Genomic DNA, 23,180 nt, shown 5'->3' on the forward strand with positions numbered 1-23,180 from the left:
GGTAGTTATAAGCATACATTTATTTTGTATTTCTTGACCAATAGGTGGCATTGTCTCCAAACTTGGCATGTGCCTTCAGATCCTGGTCCTAATGAAGCATACCGAGATTCATTTCAAAAGAACAAAGCGTTGCCAAGATACAGCCTGACTTCTGTTTCTCAGCAACTTCGCCAAATTAATTTGTGTAATTCGGTAATGCTTGCGTAAACCAAAAATCCATTGATAACATTTTTACAGCTCAGTCACATGAAGATTATGTGAGACAATTGTGGTCTAAACAACATAACTGGTAATCTGGTAATCAGAAGGTTGCTGGTTCGATCCCCACAGCCACCACCATTGTGTCCTTGAGCAAGGCACTTAACTCCAGGTTGCTCCGGGGGGATTGTCCCTGTAATAAGTGCACTGTAAGTCGCTTTGGATAAAAGCATCGGCCAAATGCATAAATGTAAATGTAAATATGGTGACCACTGTAATGGGTGGAGTTTTAATGTAAACTCCATAACAATTACAATGTGGAGAGTAATCAGAAGGAACAAGAATCTGTATCTAAACCAAATGGTTATTTATTTTATACCTGAGCCAGTGTCTAAAATTACAATGCATCTGCGCGAGACTCTGAAAAAAACAGCCATTTTATGTTAATTAAGGACACAAAAATGCATTTGTTGAACAGCCCCTTAGTTGATGGGACTGAAAGTCAAGTATGAGACAATTTTGCCCTGGATTTGGTACAAATTTCATCATTTTCTTGTTGAACTTCCAAACATTGACATAATCAACCATTTTGATCAGTGTCTTCAATGGATTTAAGAGACTGCATGTCTAATTCCATTTCTGGCTTTTTAAGTATTTTACCTGTGATTTTATACTCCCAGATCTTGATTTATATGATAAAATGCACATAGTTTTACTCTTTCTCTCTGTAGGAAGTTGTTTTTAAGCAATGTTGACAAAAAAGCTCAGTAGCAAAGCTTCAATCCAGACTGAGTTGTCTAGAGCGCTCGCCAAGTTTAAACTGATGCTAGATTTGGCGCGACGCCTTTTATCAATTGATTGATTGCACCCTAAAGGCATGTCGTTTGTTGCATTTCCACTCTGTCCATTCTGAAAACAGTGATTCAATAGCTAATGAAATAAAAGGCTTGAGGCAGCAATTGTTAACTCTTCAAATACACAAACACAGTGAGATACGTTTTCTAATAGTCAAACTTAACAACATCTCTGGTGAGTAATTAAAAGTGCTGAACAAATTATTTGCATCACAGATACAGTTGTAAAGGCATCCAAAGTCTGAGCAATTCAATGTTCATTTGGGTAGTTAATTCATGTGTGTGTGCCACAGCTTCCTTCATTACTTCCTGTCTACCCCTCAGTTCCTCTTTCGTCTGAGCTCCACTCAGATGTTTCTATCTTCGGGTGAAAGCTAACGTGCGGCTGACATATTTCATTACTGGATAAGCTGGACACATGGTTCAGTGACCTTTGGGTGTTTGGCTTTTGTCCCTTCCATCCACACACACATTTGTCAGTGTAGGTAGAAAGGGTCAGGCCAACCAATCCCATTTATCTGCCTTTGGTAAGAATATCAGAACGGTGAGGAGACAAGCAAAAATTCACAAGACGTTTTCTTGATGTTGGATATTATCAGTTACTTTTATGGTTCGATTATGTGGTACCCTGTAAACTCGAATCTGTTTCCAGGCGGACTAGCCCGGGGGAAATGTTATTGCTCAGAGGTCGGTCTATCATAGCTCAGCAGACCTATTTGTGTTTAATACAAGTACTGTATCAACTTTATCACGTTTCACCGAAAATTCTTTAGAGACAAGTTTTCAGGATCCAATTGATTCCAGATAAAATCAAGTCCTATCCTACACTTCTTCTCATTGAATATCGTTAATGGGAAATAGGTCAGTATATAGAAGTAAAAGGGGTTGTGAATGGCGATGCGGATGCGAGTGGATCTATAGATGACCAAGGTTATGTGCAGTGTCTACAGGACTCACTATTATTCAGATTGTGGCACACTGCCACAAATCTCACTGCAACTACTGCAGAGTTTCAGAGTTTGTCTCTCCAGGGTGGAATTTTAATTGTTCACTTTTTAAGTGCGAGACATCTGGGATCAGAGTTTGAATCTTGTCGCTAGTGCGCTTATATTGCTGGATCAGGCTTCCCTTTTTAAGAGTACTTTTAATTATTTATTTCTTCTGTTCATTCATTCTTCCTCCCTTCCATTTGTTTGTCCATACTTCCTTCCATTTGTTCATTCTTCCATCCATTCTTCCTTTTCCTTCCTTTAATTTGTTCATTCTGATTTTCTTTCCTTGCTTTCTTCCTTTTTCCTCCCTTCCTTCCTTCTGTTCATTTGTGCATCCATTCTTCCTTTCTTCCATCCATCCTTCTTTCTTTCCTGCTATTCATTCTTCCTTCCTTTGTATGTCATCCATCCATCCCTCCCTCCATTCCTTCCTTCCATCCTTCACTCCATCTATTTGTTCTTCCTTTTACCTCCCTTCCAACATTCCTTCAGTTTGTTCATTCTTCCTAACTTTCTTTATTCCTGTTTCCTTCCTTCATACCTTTTGTTCATCCTTTCTTCTTTTCTTTCTTTCCTTTCAACCTTCTGTTCATTTGTGCATCCCTTCTTCCATTCATCCTTCTTTCTTTCCTGCTCTTCGTTCTTCCTTCCTTCGGGTTGTCGTATTTTCCTTCCTTCCTTCCTTCGGTTTCTTCATCCTTCCTCCCTCCCTACCTCACTCTCTACCTCCCTCCCTCCCTTCATTTCTTCCTTCCTTCGGTTTCTTCATCCTTCCTCCCTCACAACCTCACTCTCTACCTCCCTCCCTTCATTTCTTCCTTCCTTCCTTCATTCGGTTTCTTCATCCTTCCTCCCTCCCTACCTCACTCTCTACCTCCCTCCCTTCATTTCTTCCTTCCTTCCTTCGGTTTCTTCATCCTTCCTCCCTCCCTACCGAACTCTCTATCTCCCTCCCTTCATTTCTTCATCCTTCCTCCCTCCCTACCGCACTCTCTACCTCCCTCCCTTCATTTATTCCTTCCTTCTGTTTCTTCAGCCTTCCTCCATCCCTACGTCACTATTTACCTCCCTTTCTTCCTTCCTTCCTTCACTCCCTCAATTTGTTCTTCCTTTTACCTTCCTTCCAACATTCCTTAAGTTTGTTCATCCTAACTTTCTTTATTCCCATTTCCTTCCTTCATACCTTTTGTTCATCCTTTCTTCTTTTCTTTCTTTCCTTTCAACCTTCTGTTCATTTGTGCATCCCTTCTTCCATTCATCATTCTTACTTTCCTGCTCTTCGTTCTTCCTTCCTTCGGGTTGTCCTACCTTCCTTCCTTCTTTCGGTTTATTTATCCTTCCTCCCTCCCTACCTCACTCTCTACCTCCCTCCCTCCCTTCATTCCTTCCTTCTTTCCTTCCGTCCTTCAGTTTCTTCATCCTTCCTCCATCCCTCCCTTCCTTCATTCCCTCCCTCTCTCCGTTCATTCTTCCTTTTACCTTCCTTCCAATATTCCTTCAGTTTGTTCATCCTTCCTACCTTTCTTTCTTTCTTTTTAATTTCTTCATATTTCCTTCCTTCATACCTTCTGTTCTTTCAGACATGCATCCTTCCTTCTTTCTTCTTTCCTTCCTACCTTCTGTTTGTTTATGTATACTTTCTTCTATTTCCTGTCCTTCCTTCCTTTCACCTCTCCATCCCCCTCATGCTGTCCATCATACTGAAATACAGTACTTTAAAGAGAAGGCCCTATAGAGACCTCAATCCCAGTCAATGGCATATATAAATTAAACTGGAACAAAAACCAAGCTTATAGATGAATAACAGTTTATTCAATATGTTGTACCATTTTAAGCTACCCGGTCACTTCTAATCTACTAATAGTGTGGCAAACCATCTCTGGCTGGTTTAAGCTGTTTTATCAGGAGGGTAAGGTCTCCTGCTCAAATCCCCATCACTACAATACTTGTGTCTCTCTTTCCACTTTTACGTGTAATACACACTCCACCTTACCATACATGGGCCGCAAGTCCCCCTCACAAGGTATTTCCTCCCTTCACCGTCATTATCAGTTGTTTAAAACTTTAACTAGGTTTTGAATATTTAATGCAGATTAATATTTCACCACAGAAGTGCCATCAGGAGAGAGCGGGGTAGACATTTATGATTCACCACCAATGCTTCCTCTCCTTTTTTCTCCAGCGTGGCGTGAGTGTATCTCTGCCTTGAGACAACAAACATCACATGTCGACCACTGAGTCATACACGGAGGAATGGTTAAAGAGAAAGACTGAGAGAGAAATGAAGGAATAACATGAACTCTGTAGATAGACCATAAGGGATAGTTTACCTAAAAATGAAAATACTATCATCACATCTATGTTGTTTTTAACCTGTATGACTTTCCTACTTGGATTAATCTGAATCTGAATAAATATAAACAAGGTTTGGTTGGTGTGTTTCGGTAATGAGATATATAGTTTATTTTTAAACAAATGACCAATGACAAGTAAAGATTCATAATTTTAGAGCCCCTACTAAATGTTAACATGAAAAGTTCCGATTTTCGGTCGCGGTAATGCTAATTTTTCTGGACATGCTCCAGAAAATGTTTTTAAAAATGTGGACAGGTGTTAAATATGTCTTAATTATACAGTTTAAAAATTTTATTTTCCATGTTCTAGACCGTAAACCCTAAAGTTGTCATTAATGCAAAAATCAAGTTGTCTTAATTAAGTATACTTGAAATGTCAAGTTTTTGACTGAAGTTCATTTTAATTATTTTTCTAAAAAATCCATTGACTTAAGATTTGAAGTGTTAATAACTCAAACAACTGAGTAAAACGATCCTTTGCTGCTTGAATTATGTTTCCTTGGTCAGATTGAACAGATTGGGGAATTCAAATTATTGTTATTAAGTAATTCATTGATGTTTTAGCTCTTTTGTTGTATTATTTATGCTTTGTTGCAAATAGTTTTTTGGTGTAATGTCACCATTGGTGTAATCTGTGTCTCTTTGGTCAAGTTGGACCCTGGTCACACTATCTCAGTACTCTTTGTGCATGTGCAGCTGAAGTGCATATATGCATTTCTGTAAAGAATTACTTAATAACTGACCTAGAATTAGTTCTCATCTTTATTTGAGCTGTGCTGGTGTTTGACCTAAAATAGAATCAATTCAATGAAAATGTACAACAGTAGAAACAATCATATTTAAATTCAAATCTGAGTTAAGTTTACTTGCATGCAGTTAACTCAACATAAATAGTTAAGTTCACTCTACTTGAAATTAATTGAACTTAAATACTCAAGTTTTGGGAGTCCCCATTACTCAATGGAATTGAGGGAACGAGTTTACTCAATCAAATGAGTGCAATGAATTTATTAGGGTTTTTGGTGTAAAAGGAAAAACTTAACAAAATTGTTAACACAAGTGTGATCTAAATCAAATCAATATTTTGTGAGAATTGCACCCTTAAATTCTTGCAATGTTGCTGGGGCAGGGCAGAGGGCGGGGCAGGGTCGTGATCATACACACCCGGTCCCGTATTAGGCTAATCAAGCCTCCCGAGAGGGATAAAGGTCGACTGCAGAGGATCGTGCGGGAGAGAGAGATCGTTTACGGACATGTCCGTCGTGTGTGTGTTTGTCTTTTGTTTCAGTTTATTATTAAAATATTATTTATGTTGAAAAGTCGGTTCTCGCCTCCTCCTTTCCATTGATCCCTTTCCAATTGCATTGACACCAAATGGTTTTGACGTTTTGGCCAAACATCATTGAAACCATATTTGATTCGCTACAGTGTTACATTTTCAGTGTAGATGACAGAATGTTAATTTTTTGAGTAAACCATTTCCTTTACACAAAAGATTGCGGTACCTCCTGTTGTACATTATTAATGTGCATTCTTGAGCATTCTTTCTGTGGCGGTAACAAGCCTCAATATTTAAGGAGAGTCAATTTTTTTTCCGTTAAATTGCAATGTCTGTACAATTAAACCCGACGTATTAATACTCAGGAAGTTAGCTATAAAGTCAAACTTACTTTAACTACAGAAACTTGCTCTGGAAAATTATTTAAGACTGTTACTCCACCATACTGTAGAAGATGACAGTTTATGTTACTCACCGCTATAGTGCCCCTTGTGGAGAAATTATTTTAAAGCGATTGTTCACCACAAAATGTATTGAAAATTTGTACTGTATGAAAATGGTGCAATGGAATTGAATGGTGACAGAGGCAAACATTCTGCCTAGCATCTCCTTCTGAGTTCCACAAAAGAAAGTTAGACAGATTTGAAACAATACAAGGGTGAGTAAATGCCAGATTTGTCATATATAGGTGAACTGTCCCTTTGTTGCTCTCCAGAGAAAACACATTATACACTAAATCTAGGCATGAAGTAAAAGACTAGCTTTCCTTCCAGTAACCATCTATTTAGGATGTTCCAGCCACGAGTCAATCTGTAAACAATATTTGTCTGTCTATATTAGCAACTACCCTTTTGGGGGCTACTCTAGATAAATGACACATTTTCAATTCAACACGTGAAGCTTAGTAGATGAGGGCAGAAAGAATGTCGCGTCTGGCCATGAGTGGAGCTCGGCTGAAATGAGGCAGTCTGTCAAAGTGTCTCCCAGCACCAGGTACCTATTACAAATCTCTCTCCTGGAGGCTTTGGACAATGAGTGGCAGAACAGGTTCAATTCTCCACTCTGTTCCCTCTGGATTCTGATTAGGCTGCTGTATATGACTTCAAGGGCACCGAGTGCTCATATAGACTCCTAAATGGAGGAATCTGTAGTTTTTTGCCTCCCTGTCACTCTGCAGTCACATTTGATGGAGTACTGCGATTGTCCGTCACACATTTGAACTCGTTGATTAATACGCTGCGAGACCACCATGAATGTTAAATAAATGAAGTTTGAATTCTATATCTGCAGGGTTATAGAGGGCATTTCAAATGCAAGAATTGGATGGTGTGGTGCTTTAGGAAGTGAGTGAATATGAAATAAAGAGCGACAGGAATGGAAAATTACACACTTTACACTAGGTGTGTCAAAGTTCACAAAGTTTACCAGCCGATAACCAATTCAACTTAATGATTCTTGATACCAATTTCAAAACCACAGCAAAATTGATTTTATTTTTAATACATTTTAAAGATTTAGAGGGAATTCACTAAGAATGAATTGCGCCCGGTATAAGCTTGATTTATAAAAGCTGGTTTAGAGCCTGATAAAGAAATTATACAGATCAGGCAACAGTGCGAACGTGCACACAACATCATTATTTGATGAATTACTACTGCCATGAAGGATTTAAAATGTACATCCCTTTTAACTCAAATTCAGTTCACCGCCTGTTTTCCTCGAGCAGTAATAGTGGTAATAGTGCGATGAGAAGTGTGCTGGAAAAATACAGTAGCACAGTTTTATGATTAAAGCACAAACTATGATAAACAATTAGCATCACAAATAGCAGTTGCAAAAATAATTACTTAAACCGTTTTAAACAGGTTTCCAAAATGCTCCCGTCATCTGCCATTAGTCAAACAGTTAGCCCCGCCCAAAACTAACACCATCGTGGTTGAGCCTGGCTTAGCTAATTATCCCTAATGTGATCACACCCACGGGCAGAGCGTGCTATTCATACGCTAATGTGCTGAGACGATCAATGCAAATGGTGAACGCCCCCGACTGTGCCTTAAAAACAAAGTTCATTCACTTTTCTGCATGTTTGTAAGATGGCATGATACACAGGTTAGGAAAAGTCCACATTTTCCTCAGAAGAAGAGTGGGACTACAATGAACGTTTGTATTTTAAAGAGAGACTTGATCCAGCCGAGGATACAATTTCGGACGTCATTTCATTTTTATTAGCTGACATGCTATTTTATATAAACATGTACATATTTCACTAGTGGGACTGTTTCCAGACTTGCCAGCCGGGATTCAGAGTATTGAAATTTGAAATATGTCCTAATAAGCAAGTTTTAGTTACATTTAAATGCTGTTTCTGCTAAAGCAGGTATTTAAATTGTATGCTGTATGATATAAATATGATATGTAATATGATATAAAAATAATATGAATGTTTAGATTATATTTTAACTAGTGTTTATGCTGCCTCATTATCATCAACAAAGCTTGTGCTTGCAAATATGTGTTAGGGTGTAAATGTGTCAAATATGATGTAAATTATTTCTGAAGGATCATGTGACACTGAAGACTGCAGTAATGGTGCTGAAAATTCAGTTTGATCACAAATTGCATTTTACAATATATTCAAATAGAAAACTGTTCTTTTAAATTGTAAAAAGAGTTCACAATATCACTGTTTTACTGTATTTTGGTGAGCAGAAGAGACTTCTTTTAAACGGTAGTGTAGGTCTAAAATTAAGTAAAGTCTATATGTAAAGAAAATGTATATTACTTCTTTTAACTTAAAACTTGATTTTGATCATTAAGTCTCACATTCATTCTCTTTCTGTCACATTCCTCATTGAGAGGCTCAGGGGAGGGGTCTTTTGTCTTCTCAGGTGTGAAATGCGAAATCAGTTCTCGCGTTTCAAATGCCAAAGCAATTACGTCATACGTGTGTACCACTCCTGACTGGAAGCATGATTTAGAGTTTAAAAAAGTACTTAAATATTGATATTTTTCACACCAAAAGTGATCTTATCGCTTTAGAAGACATTAATTTAAAAGCTGCATTTGCACTCCATTTTAATCTCATTGCTTTCTAGGATATTAAAGAGAATTTAAGTCTTCTGCTGCCATGGTGAGCCATTAGAGTGTTTACCTTGGTGTAGGCAAAGTATTTAATGACTTTTATACTAATATTTAGATCCCCTTTGGTGGGGATCTCTCTCTCTCTCGTTCTCTGTTAATGCATCCCATCAGCTCAATGTTTTCTTCTTCTATACCTGTGTTTCACACTCTCTCTTGGAGCACAGGTTTCCTTTCATTTCCCCTACAGATGGAGTCGCACTCAGATTTGGACATGGTCCTGTTTTTGTCTCCATCTCTATTCCTTGTATCTCAGCAGGCTGCTGGCAACTCTCTTCCTCTCTTTCTCTCTCTATAGCGTATCAGATTCTGTGCTGGTGACATTTAAAGTGAACAGACATGGATCCTTGTCTCATGGACATCTTCAATGCTTGGCTGCCAGCGCTCATCATACTGAAACCGGAACAATTCGTTCCTGTTAACAGATTGATTCCAGGTCAGATGTCCTCACAAGTCCAGACTATGTGCATCTGCTGCTGTATATATAATGAAGCATGAACTAGACATGGACAGACTATAACTGTAGGAAAGATAAATGACCATTGAGGTTTCTTTAATATCTCAATTGTTTCTCTTAAACAGCAATGAGATTAATCGGTTATCGGCCTTTTCCACCATCTTAGTTATCGGTCTGTCGACCTCTACAATAAAGTGGTCAAATTGTATATAACTTAAAACAGATATGTTAGTAAGCGATCTTATGTATTTATGTGACTTATTTATATAATTTTCATATAATGAAAATGTCAGCCAAGCACACCAAAACACGTGCTTACACACAAACAGCAGAAGCCTAAAGCAAATACTCCATATTAAAACGAGCCCAAATACGAAGTGATCCAATGTGCAGATTTTGTAGTAATCCTCATGGTGCAACTACACGTTGAGAGACTTCCCTCTTGCCGCTCAGCATGTGAAGTCGCCAACTCCTTTTCACCTTCATTCTGGTCTGGTCTAGATAAGAATATAGTGATGTGAGCTGTTGTTATTGATTTCGGTTGGCCTTGTGCTGTGAGGGGTGTTACATAAGTCCAGGAGATTACACGCTGGGCTCATAGGGAGAAGGAAACTTCCGGAATGTCCACCTGGATCTTCTGAGCAATGATTCATGTGGCCGGAGGTTTTGGCCATGACAGCATTAGCACAGACCTCGCTCTCCAGGTGTGCGTGCTAGTCCTGATGAATCGTGGCTGGCTGTGGCAGACTCTGTCGGAGTTCACCCAAATTCTTCACTCTCAACTGAATGATCTATTATGGGGATATTGTTGAAAACTAGCAAACTACTGCAGCAAAAACCCACAAGAGGCCATCTGTTACACTGAATTCACCATGGTTAAAGTGATAGTTCACTCACAAATGTGTTTATCACTACATTCATTCAATAACTCACCTCTATGTGTTCTTATAAAACCATTAAGAACAAAGAAAGCACTCCAGGTAAGAGTGGCATAATAAAATTACATCTCAAAGCGAAATTTGTGTTAATTACAGTTGAGGCCGTTGCCATATTGGTAAGACAAGACGTCACGACTGTCAAGTTGGAGCTTTCATAGAATTCTGAGTTCATTTGTAATTACCAGATTTTCAAAGACGTGAACGCTTTTTACAAGTCGGAATCTCGTAATTACGGTAATTCCGCAATTAACGCACTATTAACGCAAACACAACCGCAGGCTGCACACGTTTACCAAGTAATGTAGAAACTTTCAGCATTTTATAGTATCGTAAATGATGTTGGAATTACTGTAATTACAAGCTTCTTGGCCAAACTTGTAATTTGTTTCTTGGCCAAACTCAGACTCCTCCCACTTGTGACGTCATTCCAAAACAAACAAAATGGTAGTGATTCAACAGTTAAAGGTCGTCAGTGTAATAAAGTTGTGGAAGTAGGAGAAGGCAAACGGGAGTGTGGATCCAAATGCGGGCTTTATTAGAACAAAGAACAGAAATAACAAAACACAGGAACAAAAGAAAGTCCATGATGGGAAAAAGCTAACTAATACAAGAGGAAACGGAGGGCGGAGAACGACAGGGTAACCTTGAACGGACAGATAACGGGGTAACCATAAACGGGCTGACAGACAGGCAGGGAACACGAAGCGCGGGTCAAACTATACACAAGCGGAGACATGGAACATCAACGAACGACAACGGGAAGGGGAGAAAGCGGGGTTTAAATAAACAGACATGGTAATGACAAAATAACAGACAGGTGCGGACAATAACACAGTGATCAGGGCTGGGAGCGTGATCCGGGAATTGTGGGAAGTGCAGTTCCACACACGGACAGTGAGACTCAGGGCGGACAACAGGGAAAACGTGACATGGAACGGGATCGGTGACGGGTGAAATGGAAAACACGGAGCGGACAACAAGGAAACGTGACATAAACGGGATTAGTGAAACAGAGAACATGGGGCAGACAGACACAGGAACGTGACAGTCAGCAATTTAAACGTATATTTTCATTTGATATGTCTTTTTACTATAACCAGAGATCTTTGTTCTGTAATATTTTGCAAGAGAATATAGAGGGAAACTTATAAAGTAATAATGTATTTTGCTGTGAGCTGTCGATTGACAGGGGTCCATTTTGGCGTTACGAACAATACTTAGAAACAAATAGATGTCGAATGACGTCTGAGGTTATGAACAGGTCAGAGAAGAATCTTTAATCCTTAAAGGAGTTTTATGAAAAGATTTATTATGAAATTATATATGCAGGCCTGTATAGGCACGTGTAAAACACCACATTTTATACATACTGTATAAGAATATTAATTCAATGGAGAAATCAACAAATACTTAAGAAATATGAACTATTCCTTGAGTAAAAAGATAAGCACCCTTTGCACTTTTAACAACGACAGGTTTCCACAAACAAAACTCCTTACTGTATCTCCCCTCAAACTCTCTAATTAATAACCATAAAATTGGGTTAAACTATTTTCCATGTCAGAGCCGGGATCTAGGTCTTAGCACACATGCAACAGGTACAACGTTGTGCCGTGGTGTTAATATGGAGGATACTGGTTTAAGCCCCAAAACAAAACATGGCTTTCAATAGGCAGTATTTCCACATCAAATGTGTATTGTTTAAGCATGCAAAATAAAAGATTCTTACCTGTATATGATACAGGCACAATCTCTGCAGGTGCCACAGTTCTCAATGTCCTGTCCGGTTCGATACGAGTGTCTTCTGAAACATAAAAACAACAGCATCATCACCAGGGGTTAACTTGTCATTATGGGAGGGGATTTCTGATGAAGTAACAGTCACGACAATCATGTGATCAACTAGACAGACATCTTTAGATTTTCTTTAGATTGTAAATATAGCATTTAGGTGAGAGTTCAAGTACATCTGAATCAAACATGGTTACAGTAACTACAACAGAAACAGCTCTTGGTGCTTTTGATGAATTTCTCTGTGTCTGTCAGTTATGTAAGAATGAGTCACAACATCACTATAAAATCATTTCTGTTTCCGCTTTATTAAAAACACTGTCGTTAGTGTGTGTATATACAGTATGAATGTGAGAAAGCTGCTTCAGAGAATGGCGAGTTTGCAATAAGAATTTATGGCTTTAATATTTAGTTTCCCTAAACACTCCCCTAGTCTTGCATTTGTTGGCCCAACAGGTAGTCCCAAACCCAAACTCTCACAACAGGTTGAACCAAAAGTTCAAACATTGATATGTTTTTGAAGCACATATTTAAAAGGGACACAAGAAAGGCTCAGGTGGTAGAGCGGGTCGGCTGCGACTTGCAGGGTTGGCGGTTCGATTCCCGGCCCACAGGACTCCACATGCTGAAGTGTCCTTGGGCAAGACACTGAACCCCAAGTTGCTCCCAATGGCAGTCTACAGCCTTGCATGGCAACTCTGCCACCACTGGTGTATGTGTGTGAATGAGTGATTGGGACACAGTGTAAAGCGCTTTGGTAACCTCTTAGCTTAAAAAAAGCGCTATATAAGTGCAGAATATTTACCATCAATATACCACACTCAGTTTCTTATTTCAAAGACATTTTTATATTTTTTATGAGGCTTAGTAAACAAATAAATAAATTATATATATTTTATATATATTTCTGGAATCTTCCTCCTCTTCTCTCGCCTTCTGGAATTAAAGAGCTGATGGTAATCCTGAGCAGCGCTTAAATCTCTCCATCTATCTGTTAATTTACATGATTGTTGTATAATAGCTGCAAAAGTGACATCTATAGATCAGAATAAAATGTTTTTATCTGTCTAGCTCTCACATGCAAGAAATCTGTCACACACACAGTAATATACAATCACATTTTAAAGGCAACAGTCTCATTAAAAGTCATTTTAAGTCTCACCTTAATTCTTTTACTGGGGACAGACTAGTCATTTATCATTACACTTGCAAAGCGTGCACGCATGCATATGTGTGTGTGTGTGTGTGTGTGTGTGTGTGTGTGTGTGTGTGTGTGTGTATGTTTGTACATGATTATTCAGACACTGCGATGGTAGCCGGAACACAAAAATGAATGTGGTGAAAACATCAATACTCCTGACAATTTAATCTCCCAGCATCATGACCATTGAACTGAATATTAAATATGGCCAGTTACTCACAAATAAATAGCCAGTCAAGTGATTGTGCAATTAACTGATTTACCAATAGCAATCTATAACAATAACAAACAAAACCGCCTATCAATCAATCAATCAATGAGCATATCTTCAACTTCAGGTACTTTTGTGTCCCAGGAATATATATATACAGTATATATATATACATATATATATGTGCTTGATTTAATTGCAGCATTTGATACAGTTGATCATTCAGTTTTAACTGATAAATTGTCGAGATGGGTGGGAATATCTTGGGTGCCTTTAGACTGGTTTGTTTCCTATTTATCGAATAGGAGATTTGAAGTATCTGTTGGAGATGAGATGTTCTCCTATTCAACAATAAATTGTGGTGTTCCGCAAGGATCCATGTTAGGGACAATATCGTTTTCTCTGTATAATGTTACCTTTTGGTTCTGTGAATCGAAAATGCCACACATTTTCTTTGCTATGCAGATGATGTACCGTTATACTTGTCGTTGAATTCCAATGATCTGTCTAGTTTAATTGTTCTTCAAGATAATATAGCAGATATTAAAAACATTGATGGCATGTAATATTCTGCAGTTAAATTCTGATAAATCAGTCATGGTTAAAAAAAAGTCAGATTGAGTCAGCACTTAATCAAGTGATCCTGAATGGTGAGAAATTTGGGAGTCTATTTTGACACCTTGCCTTGCCTAGATTATTGTAATGCCCTGTTTTCAACTTTAAATCAACGCTTGTGTTTTACTGAGTGTATTTTGATTTTATGGTTTGTGAAGCAATTTGTACTTGATTTACGAAGTGTGTTTTATATTTGTGAGGCACTTTGTGCTGGATTGCTGAAAGGTGCTGTAAAAATACAGCTATTTTATTAAAAATGACACTTGTGGAAATTAAATTTTTGAGTACAAAAATCAAAAATCTCCTGACATGCATGTAAATACACTGTTGGTCATTGTTAGTAGACAAATTAAATAAACTAGTGAGTGTGAAAATATTTTTCACGAGACTACATTCTCAAAGCCTAAAGTGCCACCAGATTGAAGACTGCCACGACGCCGCGGGTTCCCCCCCATCAGTAACCATTTCCAGCAGGCGTCACAGAGCTGTTGCGCAAATGCGAATGGGCAGCCGTCCTTCCCAAAGCTCAACGAACGGAAGAGCTGCCAACTCTGCCCCTGAGGAAGATCCTTACTTCTCAGGGACGAGGAACCCTCTGGCATCTGCGCCCAGACCTCTGGAACCTTCATGTCTGGTCCTTGGATGGGATCTAAACAGTCTACCACCAGCCGTCATAGATACGATCACTCAAGCTAGAGCTCCCTCTACCAGGCAGCTTTATGCCCTAAAGTGATGCTTATTCGCAATTTGGTGTTCTTCCCGATCTGAAGACCCACAGAGCTGCACAGTCGGGTCAGTGCTCTCATTCCTGCAGGAGTGGCTGGAGGGTGGCTGTCCCCCTTCACCTTGAAGGTTTATGTAGCCGTCATAGCGGCTCACCACAATACAGTGGACCGTAAGTCGTTAGCCCCTCCAGCCCTAGCCCTCTGTCTCCGAACTCAACGGAGGAAGTTCGCAGCCAGACCCACTGCAGGCACCGTCTTGCCTGCGCTGGAATAGGTGCTCCACAGGTTCTGATTATTCCAATATTCCCTGTGATGTATTTTCCACGGTAAGGTCCGCCTGTCGGCGGACCCGTGTCTCCCTTGGGCAGAGCTCTGCCCCCTGGTCACTGTAACCAGCAGTCTGATTCACCTGCTATTTTCACACTAAATAGGGACCCCTAGTGTCACTACATCGACACAACGTTGAGTGAGTGACAGAAGGGAAACGTCTCAGTTACTGGTGTAACCTCCATTCCCTGATGGAGGAACGAGACGTTGTGTCCCTCTTGCCACAACACTGTACTAAGCCGCTGAAAGGGCCGGGAACTTACTCTTGGCTCCTCAGCTCAAACCTGTCTGAACAGATGCACGATTCCCTCCTTTTATACCCGTATGTCCGTGGGAGGGGCATGCAAATTATGTTCGCCAATTCCATTTATCTTTTCTCAAAGATAAGCGGTAACCGAGGCTCTCAAGAGAGACCTCTAGTGTCACTACATTGACACAACGTCTCGTTCCCTCTATCAGAGAACGGAGGTTACAACAGTAACCGAGAAGTTTCTTACCATTCATTAGGTCTGAGATAGGACAAATGCTTGATTAATAAAATGTGGTGACAACAGCCAAATGAGGCATGAGATTAATGACATACTTCACAAGAACATCTGAAGATTACTCTCAGTGTTCCTAGATCCGTTCTGTAAGATGACCTTTCAGTGTTAATTACTTGGAGAGAAACTCTACGGGGATCTGTGCTTGAAGTTGAATGAATTATCTGTCTCACACTGGTTAACTGAAGAAATTTATTTAAAGTTTAACATTACACAGTTAAGAGTAGAAGACGGTCAATGTGTGTCACACTACTGTACGTTACCTTCTGTTTATAACGTACTGGTCAGTAGACTCTTACAGACTTGAAGATTTAGATACTTAGAAAGATGTATACAAGATGTCTTTGGTTAATGTTACAAGTAGCGCATCTGTATTGGGTTTTAAAATTCTGTTTTCTTTTACATTCATGTCTTCCTGGTAAACAGTTTAGCATCCCTTACCAAAAATCTAGAGTTCTGATAAACTTGCTGCAAAGACACCGGGAAAAGGGTGCAAAATCACATTCTGCAAGAGCCCTGATTGTATATGCCAACTTGAGCATGTAACATGTGTATGGCAAACAGAATTGAACTAAATTTTCTCTAGCAAAACTTGCTGCCATGATGCTATAGAGTGTTGTGGGAGGTAGCCAGGGTATTGCTTTGTGGTTACCAAGCACAATTTAGTAGTTGAAAACTGCATTTACATTTTCAACAAAATGCTGACGACGAGGCTCAGATGGAAACAACAGAATTTTTTCTGCATTTTCTGAGTTGATTTTGGGGGGAAATCTGCATATTTAAATATGCTAAACTGTTTTAAAAGAAGCACTCTTTTTGGCAATTACCAAATTATTCAAAACATAAAACAATGAAGACACTCGTGGAAATCAGAGTTCATTTACAAGAAAGAGGATATCAGAATTGTTTTGACAGTATTTGGCTTTGATCATTGTTATGCGCTCATTGCGCATAATTGAGTGTTTATTTTTCCTTAATCATGCCTGAACATCACGATCATAAAATATGCATAGCATCAATGATGATAAAGTAATTTATTTCTGCTGTAAAACAAATGATAAAACAATTCTCAATATTTATGTCTATAAAAGCAGACATATTCCATCATATTTTTTGTGACGCTTTAATTTCTATAGCTTGTCTGAGCCATTTCTAAATGAGTTTAAGCTGCAGGCGTTTTCAACCAAGAACAAAACGATGAACCGTAAAGCCTGCCCCAAAACGAAGCAATTAAGCCTATGTGGAAGACACTGGGGTAGTTGACGGCTATTGCGCTGTTTGAAATGCAACAACGAATCTCTCCTGGCCAACGTAAAACAAGCTCTTCAAAGTTTTCAGGCCTGTTGTGAAGCTTTCAGACTATAAATGCATGGTGTAAGAAGGTGTGCATCAATTTAGGAGTTATGAAGAAAGATGCAGTTCATAAGATCAGGAATGAGGCAACCTTGTAAATGTGCTATGATACCTGTCTTATTTATCCACAAATCAGATCATTACTGCTTGCGGACTTCAAAAACACCCATTGTGCTTCTGAAAAGAAATGTTTAAAAATAACATGACATGAAAGTTTATTCATAACCCGGGAGGCAGCGGCGTTAAGAAACGGACACGTCAGAGAGTTTTGGCAAGAGTATTTTTCTCTTCTCAACTGAGCCCGGAGGAGAGATGCTGTCAGATTTGAAACACGAGCACTCAACAAGCCGACTGTCTAAAGTGATGGACAGCTATGCAATGCTGCCAATGTAGTGCAGAAAATCTGAAAAACCTAGTGCTATGCTTAATTTAGTTGCATGGCATATACATTTGTCTTAGGGACACAGGGAAAAGGGTGATGTAACACATGTACAGCTTCCAGTATAAAACTGGATTTTTTTCTTTCATAACTTGCGGCCATGTCACTTGTGGGGGTTAGCCAGGGTGTTGCTTTGAGTTTACCAAGAATGGCCGGGTCTGCTTTGAGGTTTCTGCTTAGCACATTTTTTCCTCATCTAAGCCAGACATTTGGGGTATTGCCCTTACAAAAAATCTAGAGTTCGGGCAAACTTGCCAGAAATTTGACGCAAATTTGCCATTCATTATTTTCACGTGCAAATGAGCTTGAAGTTCTTTATACGTACTGGGCAAACAGGTTTCTTTAATGTCACATAAAAAAATTACAACAAAATACATTGATGATTTTGTTCTGCTATGGTGTTCGTTTGGTAGTATTCCTCCTTTTTGCTCACATCCCTGAAATTGTTGGCCTAGTTAACTTGGCTAATCGAAGAACATTAACCTTGTGCGACCCGGCGTCCACACGTGTGCACGTAGTACTTTGGCTTCGCTATACGCAACTCATCATTTAAATTAATTAAAACTGACTGACCACTGTTCACAAGACTCTGCACTGTCATTTAAGGGTTAGACTTCTGGTGCACCACGTCACATGACAGAACAACATGACGTTGATTTCTAAGATGCGCTACAACGGGTGCATCGCCAGCAAAAGTAGCCTCTTGTAAGAAAGCTCTTTACGTTTTTTGATTTAACCCTCTTTGGTTGTAAAGAGTAGCGTCTCTAGTTTCATTTGATATACTGCTTTAAAAAATCCATTCATTTTTCGCACATCAGCGCGCTGATTAACCTGATGTCCACATATGTGGATAATGGGACCATTTTCCCTCAAGAGTTAAAAAAAAAACATGTTAGCTATTTTGAATAATTGTCAACTGTAACACATCTGTGGGTCATTTAGCTTGATATATTTTATTTTGTTATCACTGTACAATACGGTTCGATTAATTAACATTAGTAAATCCATTCCTATATATTTAATGAGCATTTTTATATTGAGAATAAATGTAATGGAGTGGTGGTGGCGTAGTGGACTAAAGCACATAACTGGTAATCAGAAGGTCGCTGGTTCGATCCCCACAGCCACCACCATTGTGTCCTTGAGCAAGACGCTTAATCCAGGTTGCTCTGGGGGGATTGTCCCTGTAATAAGGGCACTGTAAGTCGCTTTGGATAAAAGCGTCTGCCAAATGCATAAATGTAAATGTAAATGTATTCATGCAAAAGCTGAAAATGTTTTCTTTCAGTGGCTTCTTATGGAGTTAGGATGAACATAAGGTGCATTTCAGACAGACAGCACACTGGAGGTTAATTCACTCACTAAATAGGGAGCAAGGGTGCATCCTATAGCTATTCTATGCAGCTAAGTGCATTCACTCCAAAAATCTGACCAAAAGTTCAGTTTCAGGCTGCAGATGATGTTTGGATCACTCAAATTGTTAACATATAGAAATGCTATATATTTGTGTAATGTGATTGATTCATGTTGTGCTTAGAGAAAAAGTTAATTGAGAAATGAGTGCACACATCTCATTGTGTATAAGACAGTAGCTCATCCTTGCGCAGGAATAAACTGGCCGCATGTTTGTAGAGCACTCGCCCATGTGACAAGCATGCTAATGTAGCATCCTAATCTTGTCCTTAGTTACTCACTGATGTTGGCAACTCCTCTCCCTCCTCTTTTTCCTTCTTGTTTGTAAGTGTAATGAATGAGGAGCAGTCTGATAAAAGAGAGGCTAAATATCAGTCTCAAATCACAGCAAAATAACATGAATCATAAACCTTTGTTTTGCCAGCTGCATGCTATTTGCTTTGTATGGTAATGTATTCAGCCACAAATGTTTAGAATTAAGCAACGTTGCATTCACAATGTGTGTACACCCAAACTGCTCTGTGGAAATCAAGCGAACTAAACTTAGAGCACCTCTTAAGATGGTCTGAAATCATTTGCAGCATTCTCATGGATGAGCGAATCAGATACGTGTATCAATGGCTTTATTCTGTCATTTGTTCTACAAAATATAATTATGTGTTTCTTCAAACGCCCGCTACATTTACATTTACATTTGGCAGACGCTTTAATCCAAAAGCGACTTACAGTGCACTTATTACAAGGACAATCCCCCCCGGAGCAACCTGGAGTTAAGTACCTTGCTCAGGACACAATAGTGGTGGCTGTGGGGATCGAACCAGTGACCTTCTGATTACTAGTTATGTGCTTTAGCCCACTACGCCACCACCACTTCGTCTTTGTGTCTGACAGCATTTCTTGTCACATTTCACTCCAAGATTTATATAAGTTGCCCGCCATAGAAATAACCCACCACTTTACATAAAATATCCACATTTGGCGGGTTGGTGGGTGCCAAGGGCGTAGATTTGTCTTGAACATTGGGGGCATTTACATATTTCCATTGATCATGTTATAAATAATAGGGGGGTTGTACTGGCTTGTATTGATTGTACTAGCCCCCCCATCTACGCCCCTGCTCTGAAGAAAAGGAAAAACACGGAATTTACTAATTTCATTAACCAGTGGTTACATCACCTATTCACACACAATTAGTTGAAGGGAATCAAGCAATAATATTTACAAGAAAAAGAGAGAACCACTCGCTCTTTGGCTGGAGCTTTAGCCTCTATAAACCATCTGAAACCCAACATAAACACCAAGGAACTGAAACCTGCTTAAAATGAATAACAGTTCAATGGGACAGAAATAATGCAACAGTTATTATTACATCTAATATTTATCCTTGGACCTGTCCATGTCCCCCTCATGTGTGGCGTTCACTTATACACATGACTCTGCGAGCGTCATTCAAACATTTCCTATATATTTTTTCCAGAGATAACTCCTTGGCGGGCCGGATCCAGCCCGTGGCCCGTATGTTTGACACCCCTGACCTAGCTTCTGCATCACAGTTAATGCTGTAAAGATTTATAGTTATTCACCATTTATCAGATGCATTTTATTGGAAGCAGTGTACAGCAAACTAATTACAGGGACTGTCCCCTTGGAACTGAGCGCCTTGCTGTAGGGCACAATGGTTATTGACCGTAGAGCGTTATCTCTCTACTCAAGTGATTGTTAATGCAGTACACAACATGTTTTGGCATCCAAAAGCAGTGTAATGAAATCCTTTGGTGATGCCCTTCTCAATAACAAACTAAATTAAATATAAATGGTGGAACTTCCTTTGTGGCAGTTGTTAAGGAAACGGCACCAAACAACTGCCTTTGGGGCGCGTGTGATTAATTACGGTGTCTTTAACAACACAGCGGGCGCATCAGCGTGTGTTTGTTTGCCCTTAAACCGCCGCACTAACTGTTGGAAAAACATATGTCTCTGGAGTCATTTTGTTTGGACGTTTAGCCTTGCATTATACATTTCTGAATACACTACAAGCTGTCATTGGCTGCCGTAAACAAAAGATAAATCATGCTATTTCTACGATTTATATCAGGATAATTTCTCACAGGCATTATGATGCTCAAACACATTTGTCTGCTTTTGTTACTTTTATAGTGTTCACTTGAAAGCTCAATGACCACACTGCAATATTAATGAAGCTGTAAGCATATTTGAATACTATGCATAAAGTGTTCCTACTGTTACTTGAAAGATCTCAGGTCGATTCCTGTGCTTCAGAGAGTAGAGAAAGATGCTAGCAATGCCAAGGTCATGGGTTTGATTCCAAAGTAACAAACAGGCTTGCATACCTTAAACACATTTGGAAAAAAGTGTTTGCCAAATATAGAAATGTATATCAGGAAGCTAATTGCTTTTACATTGCTAATAATTTAGTTAATTGGTGTTGCACACCAAAAAGGAGTCACAGCTCAATGTCAGTTTGCAGAGATGCATCAGTGTATCAGCCAATGATCACTATCGACAAATAAAAGCAATTTTTCGGACATCGTTTTTTAAAATCAGGGCCGATTTTTTTCCGATCAATCAAAGGGGGTGTAAAAACTCATCGGACAATTAACCTACATCTCCAGCTGAGTGTAAGAAAATGTCTCGAATTGGGTGACAATGCCAGCAGAGTTGCACTTTGTAAGCTTTGCCCGGCAAGAATTTCAAGAGGTGGGACTACTGTTAAAAAGTTTAAACACTTTGATTACTCACCTTAAGGCTGGAGACAGCAAGGATTATGATGAGTTTGCTAAGCTAAATTGGAGGCTGCTTCAGCTAAAACGGGACAAGCTTCATCATTCAGAATTCAGTTAATGCGAGTTAATAATGTTCTTTGTATTTCAGTATTTTGTCTGAGACTAGCTACTCTAGAACATGGAAAACATGTAGAAACGTTCAAATATCAGTGATTTGAAACAAGGTAGCATTAAAAAAGCAGAACCACCAAACTATAGGTATTGGCAGACTTTGTTATGAATAACAAGATATCTGTATAGGCAGAACCGCTGCTCCCAATAAGCAGATTACGCAGTCTGTGTAGGGCACCAACACCCAAGGGGGGCACCAAAAAGTCCACCAGCTGCCCTTAATCTCACGTTATATGTTATTCAAGGATCCGAACACAGATGATCGCTTTGCGCTCATATTATGCGAACCCACCCCCACCCCACTTCCACCTGGAACTCTGCATAGGGCATCAATTTAGCCAGTGGCGGCCCTGGGTATTGGCACAATTTTTGTATTGGTTTATCCCTAGTATTTACCTTGACCATCAAAATATGGAAAATAATGTCTTTTAAAAATATATTACATATTTTTTAACCAAAGCTTCAAATAATTAAACGATTAAAAAGCTAAACGACTAACCTGACAGCATTCCATAGTGATTAGATCATAAACTACCCTAGATAAGTTATAACACATAGGGCTCTATTTTTGTGAACGTGCTAAACGGCCGTGCGCTACCGTTTATTTAATTTTCGTGACAGCGCTAATTCTAAGTGCTATGTTCTTACCAGCACAAAGTACAAGTGGGCGTGGGTGAAAGTGTTTGGATGAATGCTCGCAAACTGTGGATGTATCGTATGTTAATGAAGTAGCACGAAGAACAATTAGCTATTTTCCTGAGAAATAGTTCACTGCGCTAAGACGTTTGAGAAGCACATCTGTTTGGTTTCTGCAATTGCAGTTTGGAAATTCCACCAGCATGTGGTAGTAAAGTTGAAGTCTAAACACTGAAAATATACAGTAGAGGGACCATCAAATTAAGTCCCTGACCATTTTTTTTGTTTGTTTTTCAATAAATGTATTTAATTTTAAAAACAAAATTGACCGGTAGAAGTGACATGCGTGCAAATGTTCACAGCCTAACCTGGAAGGTTTTTAACTGTTAATTCTAGCCATGATTCATGTGTCACTTGATAAATACCAATTTTCCATGCATATAAAAGGAGTGTGTCATGCAGTTAATGCACAAAAGGACGCAAGTCCATATTTCTATTCTTCAATGGCCATTTACACTACCAGGCCAGCTTGTTATGAATGTGCATTCTTTGTTTGTATCGCTGGTGCTTGACAGGAAATAGACTATATTATAGGACACAGATGGTGCAATAACCGGAGAAGAACTTCAGAATTAAGGCCTTTTCACACCAAACACGAACCGTCACGATTAACATTTTGCACGGTAACAATGTATTCTTCACACCTGGAACGAACGTTCGAGCCGAATCACGCGCTGACAAAGCGAAGCTTTTTTTTATGATGAGTGTGTCGAATTTTATTTTCAACACCCGACGAAGAAAC

General features: G+C 39.2%; 1 protein-coding gene across 3 annotated transcripts in view; it reads right to left on the bottom strand.

The window, feature by feature from the left end:
* The window catches only part of LOC127634070 (uncharacterized), a 106,908-nt gene that overhangs the window by 55,501 nt on the left and 28,227 nt on the right, over positions 1–23,180 (bottom strand). For 2 of the 3 annotated variants that reach the window (XM_052113487.1, XM_052113502.1), the window contains exon 2: positions 11,940–12,014. In XM_052113487.1, the coding sequence (XP_051969447.1) occupies positions 11,940–12,014 (75 nt within the window). The remainder of the gene's footprint in view (positions 1–11,939; positions 12,015–23,180) is intronic. The other variant, XM_052113496.1, reaches the window with a different exon arrangement.

This window comes from Xyrauchen texanus, chromosome 4, assembly GCF_025860055.1.
Source record: "Xyrauchen texanus isolate HMW12.3.18 chromosome 4, RBS_HiC_50CHRs, whole genome shotgun sequence".
Taxonomy (NCBI): Eukaryota; Metazoa; Chordata; class Actinopteri; order Cypriniformes; family Catostomidae; genus Xyrauchen; species Xyrauchen texanus.